At 37.7% G+C, this 19,980-nt stretch overlaps 1 protein-coding gene across 1 annotated transcript in view; it reads right to left on the minus strand.

Annotated features, from left to right (window-relative positions):
- Positions 1-19,980, minus strand: part of LOC117409622 (dmX-like protein 1) — a 77,032-nt gene that overhangs the window by 20,896 nt on the left and 36,156 nt on the right. The window contains exons 11-28 of the mRNA XM_059022583.1: positions 17,056-17,262; positions 16,346-16,581; positions 15,144-15,834; positions 12,266-12,387; positions 11,843-11,932; positions 11,249-11,360; positions 10,527-10,643; positions 9,967-10,182; positions 8,128-9,825; positions 7,877-7,987; positions 7,469-7,638; positions 6,898-6,995; positions 6,395-6,560; positions 5,164-5,434; positions 3,672-4,768; positions 2,956-3,147; positions 2,653-2,729; positions 1,537-1,664 (exon numbers count right to left, since the gene is read on the minus strand). Of these exons, the coding sequence (XP_058878566.1) occupies positions 1,537-1,664; positions 2,653-2,729; positions 2,956-3,147; positions 3,672-4,768; positions 5,164-5,434; positions 6,395-6,560; positions 6,898-6,995; positions 7,469-7,638; positions 7,877-7,987; positions 8,128-9,825; positions 9,967-10,182; positions 10,527-10,643; positions 11,249-11,360; positions 11,843-11,932; positions 12,266-12,387; positions 15,144-15,834; positions 16,346-16,581; positions 17,056-17,262 (5,799 nt within the window). The remainder of the gene's footprint in view (positions 1-1,536; positions 1,665-2,652; positions 2,730-2,955; positions 3,148-3,671; positions 4,769-5,163; positions 5,435-6,394; positions 6,561-6,897; positions 6,996-7,468; positions 7,639-7,876; positions 7,988-8,127; positions 9,826-9,966; positions 10,183-10,526; positions 10,644-11,248; positions 11,361-11,842; positions 11,933-12,265; positions 12,388-15,143; positions 15,835-16,345; positions 16,582-17,055; positions 17,263-19,980) is intronic.

The raw sequence follows: 19,980 nt of genomic DNA on the forward strand, positions 1-19,980 counted from the left end.
ACAATGACTTCTGGCACCCAGAATAGAACGTTCTATTACAGATTCATGAGACCATCATCGTACTTTTCTAGATTTTGGAAATGCGTGTTCCAAGTGTAGGTGAGTGCCAGTAATCTGTAATCCCATTGCAAATCTTGCGTTAAGGAATGCATATCGCTCTACATCAAAATAAATAACACAAGGGCCAATGAAGGGTATAAAAAATGCCAAACAGGGACAGTGCACAGATCTACATCAGTCATCAGTGCTTGCACATGATTGTCAAAAGTGCATTCTCAGGAATTTCATACTGTGTCAGAACAGGTTAATCTGTTTATTCTGTACATTAGTTTATACATATAAATGATAAATGCAATATACAAGTTGACATACAGACTGTGGCTAATAAATCAGTGAAAATCACAGCAACGAGCTGAACTCTCAATTTAAGACCATAGCATTGAATCCTGTTGTTGAAAAATATTTTAATACAAAATACTTCTCACAATAATTACAGTAGTTCTAGCCTTTCTTTTGGAAAGTTAAGAATTGGACATCTTTTACCAGACACATTTTTATATTTGTAATGCTGAATAAACTTAATTTAATTAGTAGTAGCGGCAGCATGTTGGCACAACTTTAGCACAGCACATTAAGGAATCCCTTTTGTGCGATGAGACATTTAACAAATACTTACATTTAACCATCCTTGGAGATACAAAAGAACAGAGGAGATGACCGGTAGATCTGTTGTAAACTCGGACGGCCACAATTAGGTAAGCAGAATTGGAAAGTTTCTGTAATATCATTCTAATATCTTGCTCGTTTAACTATCGGTATGTTCTTAAGATGTGTGCTATATAAAATATTAGCATAGCCCCTCCTTAATTATTATAAAATGGCACCCACTGTCACGGCATGTGCTGTAAACCCTTGTCAAAATAAAAAGAACAGGGTCAAAGGGTCAAGGGGTCAAGGGCCCCCCTCCCCCCATGAATAATAGCGCACCAATCATGCTAGTAGAGGGATTCTGAAAAATATAGAGTAACACGTCCTCAGGTATTGCTGCACTGTTTAAATAGCATACCTGTCATTTTTCTTTTCATTGCTAACATCCTGACAACTTTTCACACTTACAACTTTAAAGTTTGTTTTAAAGCTATTTTCAAAATGGCCGCTCTAGTGCAGTGATCATGTAAGGATTATTGCCCACATTGTCAAACAGGTAACACAGCAATAACGATCCATGATGTGGTACGGAAGAGAAAAGCCAATGCACTGGTTATGTTTTGTTTTTTTAAATCGCTCTTTCTCCAGTGATTTATAAGACTGATCTCAAACCCCAGTGCACTAGAGCAGCCATTTTGAAAAGAGCTTTGAATCAGACTTTAAAGTTATAAGTGTAAAAAGTTGTCAGGATGTTAATTAAAAGAAAAATTACAGGTACCTTATTAACTTTTATATGTATGCATTTAATATACAAAGTTAGACTAAAGAATAGGATTCCTTTAGGAGGTATATAGACATTTTTTTGTGAATAGTGTATTTAGTATTTACCTGGCCACTGGGCTGGGGATGTATTGGGTGTTACAGTCTCATCCAAACTCATTGTTCTCACAGGATGCTGATGTGTCAGCAGAAAGCTCTGGTAGACGATTCCTGTGAACTGGTTTGCATGTGAGGCACTGAATAAATAATAGAGATAGTCAGCCATAACAGATAACTGGGTTTATCATGAAATCCAGTATGGGCAGAATTTCTATATTACTCATTAGTCATTCTAATATCCCTCATCAATCCTAGGTCTATCTGTGGTCTACCGCTTAAGCAAAGAAATGCAGGAATACACATAATTTTCTTTTCTTTTAAAAATAAACATAACAATGAATACAGATTGAAAGCACTTTGTTTTTTTATGGGTTTCATTTACTTGTCACTATTGTGCCAATAACAGGAGCACCATTATTTGAGCTGTTCCAGCAAAATGGGATTTTGTGAAAATCTTTGGCCTCAGATGGTGTTACCTGTATCTACACTGCATATGATTCTGCCCAGCAATAAACATATGTAGTTCAGCGAGAGAGTGCTAGAGAAACTGCAGACCAGAGAGAGATGCAGAGCGAGAGTGAGAGTGAGTGTGAGTGAGTTTTATCCATTGTGTCTTGTGCCAGACAGGAACTGCTTTACAGAGTGGCACAGAAAGTAATGGGACATGGTCTGAGCATGTACACTTGCAAATAGTTCTCTTCAGTGTTCCATATTCTGTTTTGTTCAAAAAAAAGTTGCGATTATGCTCGGTTGGTAAAAGTGTTAATAAAACAGTTGTTTTTCACCCAATTTGCTTCATTTTCCCCCATGTTCATTTCATATTGAAGTTAAATGGTGCAGTGTGTTTTTTTTTTTTTGCCAGCTATGATTGCAATATATATACACTGACCAAACATGATTTTTTTGGAAAAGCGTTTTTTTTTTTTTTTTCATATATTCTCATCTCTACCACATATAGTGGTCTTTCATTTGATATAAGTTACCTGCATCCAGCACATACTATCCAGTAGTTATACATACATAAATGAAAACAGTGAAAAGCAAGCAGAAATAAGGCTGAATGTAAAGAGTTAATGACAGTGTGCACAAATCTGAAAAAAATGAAGCGTGCAAAGAAACAATTACCTGTAGCTTTGGCTATTACAAAGACACTGGTAGATACAGGCAGAAAGTGATGCTGCTAAGGTGTGCATTACATAGATCTGAAAAAAATACAGGTTTTAAATTGTTAGAAGAAGACTAATTTTGCTTTCTGTAACTGAAATACATGTACTAGAATATGTAATTGCAGTTAAACATAAAACATCATCTGAAATAACTTCCATGGCATCCACTGTACTCTTCATCTGAAGTCACCCTTCCTTTTCAGATAGGAGGAGGTCTGGGTTGTATACAGTGTTAATAAGGAATGAATTACATAGCACTCACCTTGTTATTTTGAATGTCTGGATGTGGTGGAGAGTCCAGGTCTATTATCGTATGTAGTATGTCGTGAGTGAGGTTGGTCAGGTATACTACAGGATTGGCAACAACTGTTTTTGCACTGGCAGTACATGCTAATAGTAGAGGTATAGATGTTTGGTGATGTATAGGGTTAAGGGCAGTTTGTGTTGCGCTTTCCTAGAAAAAGAAGGGAAATTGTTTTTGTTACTGCTGATAGAATAGCTACAGTACTCCACCCCAAAATAGCACATTAGCAGAAACAAGTTTATACTGTCCAAGAGTCACTTGTGCAGTACATCCTCCACCTACTTTTGACATGTTAATACTTAATCATGTGTATTTACTACATTAAGAATACAAAAAAAAAACTGAAACTGCAATACTGTATTTTAGTGGTTTGTACCATGGTAGACCATGGTAAGCCCACTCACCCAGACTGCTCTGACCTTTCGAGGAGTGGATATTAGCTTGTATCATACTTAACCCTATACAAAGCTGAACTATCATTAAAGGGTTATACAACTATCCAGTGCATATTGCATAAAGGCCCATGCATTATCAAGAGCCAAAAATCATGTATATGAGCTACAGAGAATGAGAGTGTTTATACAAAGTGTCATCACAATTCAATTAGCAGTGCTGAAGATACCTAAAGTGTGAAATACAAATACATTATTAAAACAGAGTGCACGGTACAGTACCTGCTGGGACTCTTGTAAAAGCAGAATTAATTCCATTCTGACTGATCCAAGCCCTCCACCATGAGACCCATGGAGACTGCAGTAGCTGAGAAACATCCTAAAGAGAGGCTGGTTCTTAAGAAGCCACAGTCTCCTTTTTTGAAGATACTCCTTTTGCTGTACGGCTCTCTGTTGGTGAACAAGATCCTCTGCTGACTGTTCTGTGACAGTTTCATCAGCATTTCCAGCTATCCCTTCTTCAAGATCCTCCAAATCAGGGTTGTAATCACAAGCCTTTTGCAAGGCCACAACCTCCCTCTCTAACCAGTGGTATAGTTGGTACCTAAGCTTACCGCCATCAACCTCGTAGCCAGTGGATAATGTTCGGAGCTCTGTGGTAAGGATCTTAAGACATGCACTAAATTTCAACTGGGCAGCTATAGTGTCTTCTGAAGGTGTTATAACATCAACCTCACCAACTGTGCTAGAATCTGTGTAGGCAGAACTATTGTCCAGTTCCCCTTTGATGATTATGTTGTTATTTTCAGTTTTGATGTCTTTCATGGACAAGCCAGATTCTTCGTCATCAGTCTCCTGTTCCTTATCACTGTCCCAATTTAAAGCCAAAGCTTCATCCTGAATAATCAAAGAAGACTGGCTCCAATCCAAACTGAGAACAGATTCTGACTGGCCATTTGTCAAGCAATGAGAAACTGATCCAAAACCATTTACCACCGTCTGAGACCAATCACAATCAGAGTCTTTTTCCTGTTTTATTTCTGCTGAGAGCAAAGAGTCTTTGGTGCTCTCAGAGAGGGTGGAACTTTCTTTACTCAGCAGCGGTTTGGATTTCTTGACCACCTTTGGCATCTTAGACAAGACCTCTAGTGCCAGCATAGGGCATCCTGCTTTAAAGTGAGCGTGTGCGGCTGTAAAGAACAACCTCCTCTCAACCAAGTTGATTGTATCTGCAAAGCTGTTTTCAGCAGTTAGCCCCATCTTGGTAGAAGGCTTTTCTGAAGAAGCAAAATGGCGACGCAGTAGAAGAGGGTGGGTCCGTAAGTAATTGTAAAAGTTGAACACCATGGGGTTACAAGAGGAGGACATGGCACCAACACCTAAAAGTAGTAAACACAAGGGGTTTTACTTATCCATTGTGGGTTAAACACACCTACATTTTTGAAAAGGTTAAAAACATGAAACATGGGATAATATTTTGCTGATATAAATACAAACACACGCAGTATGTTAGTAACATACATCCCCCGACATGTATGTACTTAATGGTGGGCCAAGTATATGTTCTCAGATTTGAATACGAACAGTAGCTTGTGAAAAAGAATATCCTAAGCAATAACGATTGCATTTGTAATTCTTGAGAGGCAAGCCAAACTCTTAATGTGTGAAATTCCTATTTATCTCCAGTGGGGGATAATAAATAAATAAATAAATAAATAAATAAATAAATAAATAAAAACAGAACAAGCAAAACCATGTTTGTTGTCTAGTTTACCAGTGGGTCCTGCATCATCTTCCTCTCTTACAGGTTGCTCCAGTAGAGTATCAAGAGCCTTGCTATAATCCTCCAGTATCCAGTAAGCCATGCTGCGGAAAAAAGGGTCCTGGTGCATCTGGGAGAGGGTGAATGTTCTCTCATGAGAATCATATCCCAAGATCCGTTTCTGCAGTATATTCTTGTATGTGGAGGACACCTCAAATTCAGACTCATACAACCTTGATATCACCAGAGCCAGCTGAATATCATTCATTTTCTCAAGGCAAACCTGAAAAATAAATTAAAATGAAAAAGTTCACATACTGAATGTTGATGCAGGTTGTGAAAATTATTTGCTTCTTCCAGGCATCTGCTAAGATACGGTCAATGTTTATTGCAACCTCTTAAAATCACCACCAAACCAACAATTTTTTTTATTATTATTTCTGAAGTAAAAGCTAGCTGTCAATCTGAGAAACCCTCTTAAGTCTTGCTATCTCATCTAGGGATAGAGGAAGGGAAAACATACATTCTAAAGATTGGTAAATAAATATATTAACCTATTTACTAAATAATGCTTGCAGTCCTGCTTGTTGTTACCAGTATAATGCACTGGTGAGACCGCACTTGAAATCCTGTGTCCAATTCTGGTGACAACAGCACCAAAGGGGCATTGTGGCCTTGGAGAGAGTCCAAAGAAGAGCAACCAGACTATTCTCAGAATGTAAAGGACTGAGCTACAAAAAAAGCCTGAAAGAACAGCCTATTTAGCCATGTTTCTTATACTATACGTGTACCGACTACAAGGGCAGCAGTGTGGAGTAGTGGTTAGAGCTTTGGACTCTTGACTGGAGGGTTGTGGGTTCAATCCAAGATGGAGGACACTGCTGCTGTACCCTTGAGCAAGATACTTCACCTAGATTGCTCCAGTAAAAACCCAACTGTATAAATGGGTCATTGTATGTAAAAATAATGTGTAAAAAATAATGTAATTGTATGTAAAAAGAATGTGATATCTTCTAACAATTGTAAGTCGCCCTGGATAAGGGCGTCTGCTAAGAAATAAATAATAATAATAATAATAATAATAATAATAATAATAATAATAATAATAATAAATAATATCCTGGTGTAGCCAGATTCATGACAGGTGAAATTCCTCAGTTAACAAAATGAGACAACTTGATTTTGAACACTGCCCTTACTTCTACACCAGTATTACAATCAGTATTATGGATTATTAATTTACCTCAACTGCATCCTTTAAGGAACCAGCCAGAAGGAAGAAAGCTGCAGAGTGCTCAAAGCGCTGCTTTCCCAACAGTGCAAAGGCATTCTTTAGTGCTGCCTTCCTCCACCTGTCTTCACTGAAGTTGTTGTTGAAAAATGGAGTCATCTTTGAGTCCCTCTGAGCCCTGAATGTTAATGTCAACATAGTGTAAATTAATGCAGAACAATAGTATACCTTTTCAAGTTAATCATTTTGCCTGCATTCCTGTACTGTCTTTGCACCAAAAATAATAAGTATAGCTGACTACTTGGCAGGATTCACACACAGCCCAATGACACCTTAGGTAAGGTCGATCAAGATTAGTTTGAATCAGGGTCTATGAAACCAGCCTGTAGTTTCCCATACTATAGTCATAAATTAGTACTTAAGTTAAGCAAGAATAAATAAAATTAATTTGAAAAAAAACAGCTTAGCTATCTGGTATTTGAACATTGTAATCTGCTGCCTGTCTGGAAACGTACCTGTAAAGACCCCAAACCACAGCCTTCTTTTTCATAGCGAGATAATAAATAGCTGCATCCAAGGGATCATTATTTCTCTGGAATGCTGCTTTTGCTACCTGTTGGAAGAAAACAAATGACTAAAGTAAGTGTCTGAAGGATCATATTTGCTATGAGTAATATATATGATCATTATAGAGCATGTATTATTCTGGTCCACAGGGAAGACAAACATTATAAATATATATATATATATATATATATATATATATATATATATATATATATATATTAGCTCAAAGAGCCAGCTTTTTTTTTTTACTCTAAGCATTACAGCACTCAGAAACTTAATTTGGATAGCAGTGATTATTGGGACAATGCCACACAGTTTTGTTCTTTTTCCCACTCATATGACTGATTAATTTATTATGCAAATACCATACATTTATTCTGTAACATATGAAAGCTACATCTCCTTGTTGCAAGCCACATTCAGTCAAGCAAGAATGACTTTGATATGACTTTGTTATATTTTTAATTAAGTCTTTATTATAGAAATAATATTACAGTACCGCCACCCCCAACAGCATACCTTTTCTATGCATCTTCGCAGTGTGTTGGTATTTCGTACCCACCAGCCTATTCCCATAGCTCTCAGCTCTGACCAAGTAGGGTTTCCCTTCTGCATTGCAGGCAGCATGTTGAGCAGCTCCTCCTCTGCCTCAGAATGGAAGGCCCAGGAAAAGTGGCAAGTAGACAAGCCTGGAGCCAAATATTTGAGCAAAGACAATCTTTAATGTGAAAGACCATCATATTAATTCTACACAATGCAACATACAGAGCATGTCAACATCTAAAAACCACAACATATTGATTATGATTAAAATCAAGAAATACACATCTATAACAAACCTGACTTCCCCATAGTACGGACATAATGTCCAGGTTACATTAAGTCAGGACATGTTGCAAAAATGTAATTTCTCTTGGTATAAATTACCATAGTGAAGAAGCTGGGATCGATGGGCAGGGGGCAGAGATGTTAGAAGAAAGGTATGAAGCCGCATGGCTAAAATGAATTTTAGACCACATTCATCAAGAGTCTCACCACCTTCAAACCAACAAACACAAAAATATATTAATCCATGTTGTTTCAATATAATGGTTGTTGTTAACAATAATAATAATAATAATAATAATAATAATAATAATAATAATAATAATAAAAAAATTATTATTATTATTCTTTACCTGTACTTTTGTATCTGCTTTCTCCAACATCAGTACTGGTGGTTGCAATTGTATCAGCCAAAGCCATTAAAGACATCTGCTCCATTCGAGTAAGCCCAGGTAGACTGGAATGCAAGAGATGACTGGAGAGAACTTGAGCATGCTCTGGGCCAAAGTAGGTGGGGCTGTACTGGGAAAGGTCAATGACCTTTGCATCTGTATCTTCTTCATCAGTATCCAGGAGTCCAAAGTCATCAGTGCCCAGACTAGGAGTCTGGAACAGCTCATCATAATCATCACCTTCTTCACGGTTTTTCTTGCTTAAGATGGAGTTGGTGGACTTATCTATTGCCTTATGAGAAGTATCCTCATCTGCTGCTAGCAGTGCATAAAGTGGGAGTGGAGGAATTGAGTCAATCTCTGTGTAATCAGAGTTTTCTGTTTTGCTAAATGTTTTGGGGTCCCTGGCTGTACTGCCGCTGGCACTGATTGACAGAGACCGGAGGCGCCGTTCATGATTTGTGCTGTCGTCCTTTAGAGCCACTACTTCTCCTGCAATGCACTTGACCAAGTGAGAGAGGATGGCCTTGGCCCTACGAACCTTGCCCAAGTCCATCAGCTCCATCAGCTGAACAGGGTGGTACTGAGGTAAAGTGGGGAATAGGTCATGGGCTGCTTCAAAAAGGCCATTGTCTTCCATCTCATCAGGAAGATCATACATGGTCTTCTTGCCACTTAGCTTTTGAGCAAGGCTTGTCATTGATCTTGTCAGAGTCTTCTTGGCAGGCTTTTGGTTTACTCCATTGGCATGACCTTGTCTTATTGAAGTTATTAATGACGTGGTGCTACCACAGTCAATCTCTGTAGTTGTTAGCTCCGATTTGGCAGGTGGTTGCCACTGAGAATAAACGTGCATTTCACAGTCCATACCAACCACAAGGATACCGTCTCGTACCCATGAAAGAGAAACAGGCAAGGCAAGAGATCCCTCAAATGAGGCAACAAGATCTACAGACCGAAGAAGTACAAATCTGGAGTAAGAATGGTCTTTTGCTCCCTCCCATAAAGGCAAAGCTGAAGCTGCAGGCCCTTCTTTACTGCCTTTCTCTGGCATTTTGCCAGAGAGCTGTCCATACATCAGGAGTTTGGAGCCAATCCCCACTGTTAAAATGTGTGATCCATCTTCTCTTGAAACCCAGTCTAAGTTAATCAGATGCTTGGCACTGGGCATCACATGGATGTCACTTGACAAATACACATCTTGTTTGTTATAAACTGTTAAATTACTATCAATGCTTATTCTGGGGTCCAGCATTGTGCTTGGTTCATCAAGGCTAAGTGTCTGTTCAAGGATCCACTGTGACCCACCAGTAGATTCACATTCAAAAATACCCACGTGCATTGTAAAGTCTTTGCCGCAGTACTGAGAGGACGTCTGTTTGTATGCCACTGCTATGCGGCTTGTGTTGCAACAGCTGACCTCAATCGGTCTTCCCATCACAGTTACTGTACTACTGCTTAGAAAACCATCCTCAATCAGCAGTGGCCACTCTTCCCAAATGTACGTATAGCTGCACTGTCCACTGTCCTCTGCTTTGGAGAATAAGGACTCAGGGTCAACTCTGCACCTCCAGAAGCGAACTTTTCCATCAGAACAAGAAGTGGCCAAAAGATAGGGTGCAAGGCCTGTTGGATGTATGGAACAGGAACTCAGGTGTCCTGAAAAAAAAATGTTAACATTTAATGCAATACAATACAATAAATATATCCTGTGTGCTTCACACACTGCACAAGTGTTTGCAATGAATTTGTCCAATCCATGCACATTTACTTTTTGGTGCAATACAAGCATATTCTAACCTGCTGAAGGTGTAGCTCGAATAATTTCCACTCCATCTGGCAGCTTCATTTCTTGACTGTAAACTCTTTCTGAGATGAGAGTTAGCCTGCTGGCACTATGTAAGTTAGTCTTGTACTTTTGAGAGAGGGGAGAAGAGGACTTTTCGGGAGATAAGCTATTCTGGCCATCTTGTGGGGTCAGGAGAGATTCAGGCTCAGTTTTGTCATGTTGGTCATCTGAAAGGAAAAAAGACCTGTCACTCATTTACAGGTTTAAAACATACACCCGGGTAATAACTCTTAGGGGTTTCGCTACACAAAGTTGGCTGTTGTTCAGGATATTACCACATTGGCCTATAACTACAGTATCTGTTGTGCTGCTGCTGATGCTAGCACCCCTCCCCTTTAGCGCAAGAACATCACATGGTATTTTGTTTGTCAATAATTCAATTATAGGATAGCAGTGGCCAATGTGTTAATACACCATAAACTGCCGTTTTTTTGATGAATGTGGCCTATTGTGTTAAATAGAACATGCAAATTAAAAAGGCCTTTAAAAGAATATGGAAAATGTAACTTGCCTGCAGTGATCTGGACTGACTTCAGGTGCAGGTGCCACATGTGTAGTAAAGAGCATCCACTCTGAGTGTATTCAATAACTACCAAGTAGAACTTCTGAGAGAATCCCTTCTGGGAACCTGTGACGAGCACAAAGCAGGCACCATACAGCAAAAACAAAAGACAATTATATCATGAATAATGAATAGTATTGTTCCTAACAGTCTAAAACAAAATAACCATCTTTTTTGGTTCTAGCCATGCACCGGTGTACACAATGCAGTCAAAATGTATTAACTTTGGGAGATAACGTATTGCACTCATTTTTGCATGTCATTCCTGTTATGTTTGTTGAATTACATGCTCCTATGGAAAACATGAATTGCTTCTTTAGACTACATTCCTTTGCATACTTGACATAGCAATGAGATGTAATGCACAACAGGTGAGCCTGAAGAAATTGTTTATCAAATGTAATGGTTTGCTACTGAAACATTGAACAATACTGAACAAAATGAGATTTCAAACTCTGTGAAAAAGACTTGCTTAAAGTAAGCCCCTCTGAATTGCATAGTAAAAGCAAGCTTTTTGATATTTTCTCATCTCTCTCCCTGCACAGCTTCAGGAAACATTAAACAGTATATTTTGTTTAATTTTGTGTTTAGCGTTTCATATCAATAATTCTCGGGTTTAATGGTTTTTCATTTTGTTATCAAGTTGGATAATATTCGTGTGAAATGTATACCAGTTTCAGACGGCGTGCTTTCCTCAGTTTCTTGAATCCCATCTCCTTTCATCTTTTTACCCAAGATAAAGTCTTCTTCATAGACATGGAGGAGCTGCGTTTCTCTCCCATGCTGAAAAAAGCAAATTATAAAACACACTATGTCAGCGTCTTTGTGAACAATATGAACTTCAAAATAGCAGAAGATGAGCATTTATCCTGTACTGTACATGTCAGACATTTTCTGGACTTGCTGCTAAATTCTGAAAGAAAAAGTGCAGTCTTATCAGAATTACAAGACCTTAAAATAAGAAATGTGGTTAACAGTATGTTACTAGTACATTTTACATTGAGATGATTATTAATACAGTCAAACTATAATAAACAGTAATGTATTCAACTGGAAATTGGATTACTAGTAAGATTAATTAAATGAATTCAACATCTTCCAGTTGTTTATTGTTAAAAAAAATATATATAATAATAATAATAATAATAATAATAATAATAATAATAATAATAATAAATAAATATATATAATACACACATACACATTTAAATGATTAGAGTTTAGCATAATATTAAAAAAGGATATTAACCAATATTTGTACTTACAAGATCTGTGATGGCATCTAGTTCTATTATGCATCCTGGCCTTGCAGTTGATTGTTGACTTACGATGTTAAAAACCTCGCCAACATATTTCTAAAATGAAAAGAAAAGAAGTATAAATACCCCATTCAACTGACTCGCTGAAATACAAAAACAAACAAAAACTCAGTTACTTGGTTAATGATAGAGATAGCAAAAACAAAGATTACTTAAAATACTATGTGCATTTTATATACCAAAATTAGTCACTTTAGTCATTTTTTTTTATGTAGTGAATATTTCAAAATTAAGATTTACTGAATACATTATAAGACTAAGAACACTTACAAACACAATAAACTAAAATGATTGTACATTATAAGTAACAGTTCTTCAAACAAACATAAAAAAAATAGTTTACAAGAATAAAAACAAAGCTTTTCTTACTGAAATGTCTGGGTTAGAGAGCTCACTTAACAGCTTTTTGGCTTCAATGACAGCCTGGTATAACCTCAGTGAATGTCCATCACTTGCAACAAAGCAGGCAGATGGAGAGTTACTGTAAGCACCTACAAAAACAGAGCAAAACTGAATTAACTGTAAAACAGTATTTCTTTGTCCATGGTCCCCAAGATCCCCACAGTAGATGCAGCACTTCCATTTTCATCCCCTGCAAAGTGGATATAGCGGAGGCGGTCGTACATGTATCACATTTCATAAATCTTTCCATATATCTGGAGAATTGCTTATCCAAATGTCATGAAATGTGGTTTTAACATTATCAGAGATTATTTATTTTTGAATACCAGATTCTATGGATATACGGGGCCTCTGTCTTCCATCCACCCATCTGCATGCCACACTTACAGTTTTTCATACGCCCAAAGAAACCCTCAGTTTGACACCAGTGGCAGGGGATGCGTGTTACAATACAGACATAGGCATACTTGTTTCTGCTGTAACTGCAAAGAACCAAGTTTGGGTAGCAAGGCAACGAATACAGAAATATCTTTCCATTTCTCATAAACCAATAAGGTTTTCCCTATGCATACTGTACTTAATCTCTAGCAAATGACAGGCTAAATTAATTACTGAACATTAAAGTACATTTAATTTATATGCATTCACACCCAAATCCGTTTTAAGAATGAATGACAGTCACAGTATCAGGCACTTCAATAAAACACGGTTTGCAGAAGTATTCACCCCCCTGCAAAGTTTTCACATTTTGTTGGCACCTGAGCATACAAAACGACGCTTTCAAATTAAACTTTACATGTAGAATCTACACAAACTACTCCACATTGATAAAGTTGCATATAGAATATAAATAATTAAGATTTACAGAGATTTGCAGAGAAAAACATATTAACAGTTGCATAAGTATTCAACCCCTTTGCTACTGCGGCCCTACATCAGCTCAGGTGCAAATGATTTGTTTGAAAGGTCAATTAGTGAAATGGTTTCAGCCTGTGTGTACTCAAAGTGATTTAACTTGTAGATAATTTCCCTCAGGTTTATAAAGACTTTCAAGCTGCAATTCACATAGTGATCCAACAAAACAACCATGAAGACCAAGGAGCTTTCGAAACAAGTCAGGGATAAAGTGGTAGAGAGGCACAGAGCAGTTGAAGGGTACAAGCAAATTTCAAAAGGCACAGATTATTCCTCTCAGCACAGTGAAGTCCATCATTAAGAAGTGGAAGATGCATCATACCACCCAGACACTACCCTCCCAAACTGAGCAGCTGGACAAGCAGGAAACAGGTTTGGGATGTCACTCTGAAGCCAACAATGACCTTAAGAGATGTGCAAAGTTCTGTGTCTGAGATGGGAGTCAGTGTTCACACATCAACAATAAGCCGGTCCCTACACAAAGTTGGCCTGTATGGACGGGTGGCAAGAAAGAAGCCATTACTCAAAAAGCCTCATCTTAAAGCACATATAGAGTTTGCGAAAAAGCATGTAGATGATACTGCAGACATGTGGAAAAAGGTTTTGTGGTCAGACGAGACAAAAATTGAACTTTTCGATCTAAATTCCAAGCGTTATGTCTGGCGCAAGCCCAACACTGCACATCACCCAGTCAACACCAACCCAACTGTCAAGCATGGTGGTGGCAGCATCATGTTATGAGGATGCTTCTCTTCAGCAGGGACTGGGAAGCTTGTCAGGATAGAGGTGAGAATGGATGGTGCAAAGTACAGGCAAATCCTTGAGGAAAACCTGTTTGAGTCAGCCAAGACTATGAAACTGGGGAGGAAATTCACATTTCAACAGGGCAATGACCTGAAGCACAAAGCCAAAGCCACACTGGAGTGGTTGAATAATGGAGTGGTTGAGAATTAATGTTCTTGAGACGCCAGTCAAAGTCCTGACTTAAATCCAATCGAAAATTTATGGCGAGACTTGAAGATTGCAGTCCATCGACGATCCCCAACAAACTTATTAGAACTGGAGCAATTTTCCCCTGAAGAATGGGCAAAAATTTCACCATCCTACTGTGCAAAGCTAGTAGAGACCTATCCAAAAAGACTGCTTCTATCAAGTACTGACTTAAGAGGCTGAATACTTATGCAACCAGTAAATTTCATTTTCTACATTTTCTTTGCAAGTTTTGCTGACATTTAACCTCCTCCTCATATAAGTGTTCAGTTTAACCACTACAGCTTTGAATAAAAAAAATGTGTTTGAAAAACTGTGCATATATTATTTGTAATTCAACAAAGTGTGAAAACTTTGCAGAGAGGTGAATACTTCTGTGTGTGTGTGTGTGTGTCTATATATATATATATATATATATATATATATATATATATATATATATATATATATATATATATATAATCATGAGTGAGTGATTAACATGATGGATGTTAAGTTCCTTTGACCTCAGAGTGATCAGTAAAACATTGCCATTTTGTTTTATCAGTGTCCTTTCCTGTTTCAGTAACACTCGTGAAAATTCCAAAGCACAAAAGTTCTACTCAGACATTTTGTCAAATATATAATACTACCATGTGACATTTCATTAATTTGTAAAACGTCTGGGGACACTATATCTACATTTCACATCAGTACTGTACCTCAAACCCCTGTTTAACAAATAGGTTTTTGTTCCAGGGAACCTTCCTCATAGTATAGTAAAGTTTCTGGAATTCAAATTCAGTTCTAAAAATATAACAGCTATTAAGAATGCAGCTTAACTCTGTTCTCAAAATCCTCCTAATATAACAGTTTACAACAACAGCAGCTTTAAGTGACCACATTTGTATTATGAAGCCATAACTGCAATCATTTTTTTTTTTTTTAGACAAACACTCACCTAAACAATTGCTAGGGATCAATGTAGGGAGCCAGGCCACATTGGAGAAGGCAGAAACGTGCAGTGAGTTTATCCTGGCTAGCTCTGAAACTCCTCCGGAGAATGACAGTGGTCCAACTGGATCCACTCTCCAAAGGATCAGCTCACTGTATATCGCATGGGGGTCCTGGAATGTTGCATCCACAGATACTCTGCTAAGCCTCTTTGAAAGTGGGTCACGGGGCATCGTATTGTCAAGACCCTTGTTATCATTCATACTGTCCACCTCTGGGGTCCTGAGTGCATTGTGATGGGACGTTGTTAGCAGCAAAGGTAACACCGAGTGGCAGGCCAAATCATTGAGGTGAAAACGATGACCACAGTATCTAGATTTGTGTGAAACACTCAGAACTGTAGAAAAGGCAGACTCCTCTGCAAAGCTGACAGCCCACTGGTTCAGAGACCCATCTGCATGCTTTGAGATCATGAGAACGTTGGGAGTGAAGATACTGAGTTTTAGACTGCTGGAAGATTTATTGTTGCCAAAAGATATCAACATTGAAGAGGAGCGGATCATGCCAGGGGGCTTCTGTTTGCCCTGCTGAATAGCAAGGTCCACGTTCTTGGTGCAGGCGTACATTACTATGCTTCTGCTTAGGGAATTGGCATCACCAGTTGGAAATGCTACTGGGATTCTAGAGACGAATGAGACCTTAAAACAAATGAAAGAGAAAAGCCATGAACATTTGACATACATACCTCAACTGTTTAAATAAAAAAATGACATTTGTGGAATTCAACATCTATAAAAGTCAGCAAAAAGGCAGGTTTGGCCCTATTTTTTAATATTTATAGTCTTTAAATTGTCAACTGTCTAGATCTATTGAAGAGAACCCTATGATTAAAGTGTCCAAAAAAAGTCTGCTAAATTACTTTTTTTTTTTTTTAATCTGCTCTTCCATTTTAAGCAGGTATGAATTTCATTTTTTTTAAACTGTTTTTCAGGCTTTTGTTTTTACTGTCATGGATATAAATTAGGGGAAGGAAGTACAAGAGTTACACACTGTAAAACTGTAGGCAAATTAAATGTTTATTTGCCATAATTATTCCAGGAATATTCTGTTGCATATTAAAAATACATTTTTTTTTTAAAAAAATCAACATTTGCTTGTTCTACATGATTCAGCCAAAACAGTTATTTTTTAAGCCTTTGGTCACAGTACCTGAACTTGGCGAAACATGCCAGGCTGGTACTCATCAAGCCAGTCGACATGCCATACTAATAAAGAACCATCCATGGGATGAATACTGAACATCATGTCTGCATTCTTGTTCCACTCCGCAAGCAGTATTTCAATCTCGTGATCAATAGCGGCAGCAGGTAAAGGCAAGGCGCCAGCATTCGAATAGTCGCTCTTCCCTGAAGATCCTTTCTGTTCATCCTTGTTGTAGATTGCTTCTAAAACAAAAGGCTGATAAACTCCAAAATACCATGGCATGACAACTGAATACAATCTACTTTTCTTTTTACTCTCCTCCAAGTAGTAAGGGGCAGATTCATACAAAGTAGTTAAACATTTGAGGTTTAACATTGTTAAACCAATCCTTATCTCTCAAAACCTGGCTCATAACACAACAAATGTAGATTTCCATCCAATTTAAAGTCAACATTTTTTGAGAAAATGCTGAGATGATCAAGAAAAAATTCACAACCCACCCCCCTGCCCCGCCCATAAGTTGGGACATCACTTTGCTATGTGCAGTTACCATATATCTTTTTAGTATATATTTTTATTACAACATCTGTTCTCAAAGGTAGTATGGTACATGTTAATTAAAGGTAATATAAATCCGGTGGTGGATAAAAAAGACTGTGACTAAACAGGTTTAGAAAACACTGAATTTGACGTTGAACTTTTGCCACATACTTTACCTTCATCTGGCTGATGGGTCTCCTCTGTGCTGGTCTCAGGAGACTGCTGGTCAAGACTCTTTCGTAGCTGCTGTAAGAACACTTCCATGGACAATGTGAAGTGTAACTCTTTGTTATTCAGCCAGTGCACTACAAAGGGCCCATTTTGGTCTTCATCATCGTCATCATCAAGGCTCATGGATGTTATGGAGGGAAGCAGCGGAATGTCTACACAAAACAAAACACATGCACGATGTAAGATGTAAATGCCCAACACACATGCAAAAACAGAAAATCAGAATGATCTGAAATCAAGGTATTTAAAAAGGGAAATACCATATACATTTTACATTACCTGTCTATTACCCTATTACTGCAATTCTCTGCTTAGGTCGTTATTTAGCAGGCCTATAAAATCATGTCTTTCCTTTTCTGAAAAGACCTTTAAAAAGCTGATCTTCTAAAGACCTTTAGAATTGTTTTCAGCTCTTAAACCGTTGCAGAGTTACTTATAAAATGGTATAGCTAACTTGAAATCTGCAACTGTTTAAAAGCTGAAAACAATTCAAAAGGTCTAATTAAGCAAATGATCAGTTCAATTAAGGGTCTAGTTAAGTAATTGAGAACTCAGTTTAATTGAAAACCAGCAGACACAGAAGGTCCCAGGACTGGGGTTGGGAATCACTGAGCTAAGCAGAGACAAACACTGAGCAAAAACTGTTAGAAAATAAAATGTAGATGACAGAAAATATACCTTTAAAGCAGGGCTTCTCAAACTCGGTCCTGGGGATGCCGTGGCTGCTGGTTTTCATTCCAACTGAGCTCTCAATTACTTAACTAGACCCTTAATTGAACTGATAACTTGCTTAATTCAACCTTTTTACTTGTTTTCAGCTCAAACAGTTGCAGTTCAAGTTACTTATCAAATGTTATAGCTAACTTGAAATCTAGTATGTTACTTAAATTTACTAGCAAATGTGTTCCAAACTGCACTGAAAGGAGCATTTCCTTAAAGTATGTTATAAATTTGTTGAGGTGAGGTCACAGGGAACCTTTTGTGCATCTTGAAGAATTTAGTGAACCCGTCAAGCTACAAGGCTAGATCCACCCCTATTAATCACTAATTGATTGTTTGTGTTCACTGTTAAATAAAACCAAAATGGTGTGTGTTTTGTGCGACAGGGAGGGAGCAAGTAGATTTTTCTAGCATTTTGTCCCTTAGACAATAAGTTATTTTCAAAAATTCCACACCCATGATATACTGAAATCAGTCAGCCCCATTAATTTGATAATATTTAGGTTGGTCATTTGTAATAGTTGATTTAATAGAATATAGTTGCAGTATATAGATTGATGATGCCTTTAAAATTTCTAGATACATTATTTTGCATGCATTAACAAAAACTTGCAGATTTATAATAATAATAATAATAATAATAATAATAATAGCAGCTTATTCTAAAATCAGTTTTAAACTCTCTGCACTGTGAAACTGTAAACAGCAACAAAACAGTTTATGCATGCGCCCTATTTATTTTAATCAAAGATGTAATCTTGAAATTATCCTTTTCATATCCATGTCTCTGATCAACAGTTTTTCATTAATAATGTGAGTGTACAGTATTGTGTTGCAGCAGTGAGTGAAAACGGCTTGCCTTGGTTTGAGTGTCCATAAACACAATGAAATTCTCCTGTTCCTGGAATATCTGAGAGAGAGGAGCTCATTAATATTTAAAAACGGTCTAGTTTATTTTAAGCACAACAGTAGAACTTTATGCTGCACAGGCACACATCACATCAGTGGTTCCTGCTCATACATGGTTACTACTGACGGAATAAGTGTGTGTCATGGTGTTGCCATGTAATTACATCAGGTAACTTGATTTTGTTATTTCCAGGTAATTACACTACAGTGATCAGGAATTACATGGCTATTACCCTGTAATCTGATGTGATACCTAAAAATCTTATTGATAGCAATTCACATGACCTTCCATATATATATATATATATATATATATATATATATATATATATATATATATATATATATATATAGTACTGTGCAAAAGTTTTAGGCAGGTGTGAAAAAATGCTGTAAAGTAAGAATGCTTTCAAAAATAGACATGTTAATAGATTATATTTATCAATTAACTAAATGCAAAGTGAGTGAACAGAAGAAAAATCTAAATCAAATCCATATTTGGTGTGACCACCCTTTGCCTTCAAAACAGCATCAATTCTTCTAGGTACACTTGCACAAAGTCAGGGATTTTGTAGGCATATAGTCAGGTGTATGATTAAACAGTTATACCAAACAGGTGCTAATGATCATCAATTCAATATGTAGGTTGAAACACAATCATTAACTGAAACAGAAACAGCTGTGTAGGAGGAATAAAACTGGGTGAGGAACAGCCAAACTCAGCTAACAAGGTGAGGTTGCTGAAGACAGTTTACTGTCAAAAGTCATACACCATGGCAAGACTGAGCACAGCAACAAGACACAAGGTAGTTATGCTGCATCAGCAAGGTCTCTCCCAGGCAGAAATTTCAAGGCAGACAGGGGTTTCCAGATGTGCTGGCCAAGCTCTTTTGAAGAAGCACAAAGAAACGGGCAACGTTGAGGACCGTAGACGCAGTGGTCGGCCAAGGAAACTTACTGCAGCAGATGAAAGACACATCATGCTTACTTCCCTTCGCAATCGGAAGATGTCCAGCAGTGCCATCAGCTCAGAATTGGCAGTAAACAGTAGGACCCTGGTACACCCATCTACTGTCCGGAGAAGTCTGGTCAGAAGTGGCCTTCATGGAAGACTTGTGGCCAAAAAGCCATACCTCCGACGTGGAAACAAGGCCAAGCGACTCAACTATGCACGAAAACACAGGAACTGGGGTGCAGAAAAATGGCAGCAGGTGCTCTAGACTGATGAGTCAAAATTTGAA

Source organism: Acipenser ruthenus, chromosome 1 (assembly GCF_902713425.1).
Source record: "Acipenser ruthenus chromosome 1, fAciRut3.2 maternal haplotype, whole genome shotgun sequence".
In the NCBI taxonomy this organism is placed as follows: domain Eukaryota; kingdom Metazoa; phylum Chordata; class Actinopteri; order Acipenseriformes; family Acipenseridae; genus Acipenser; species Acipenser ruthenus.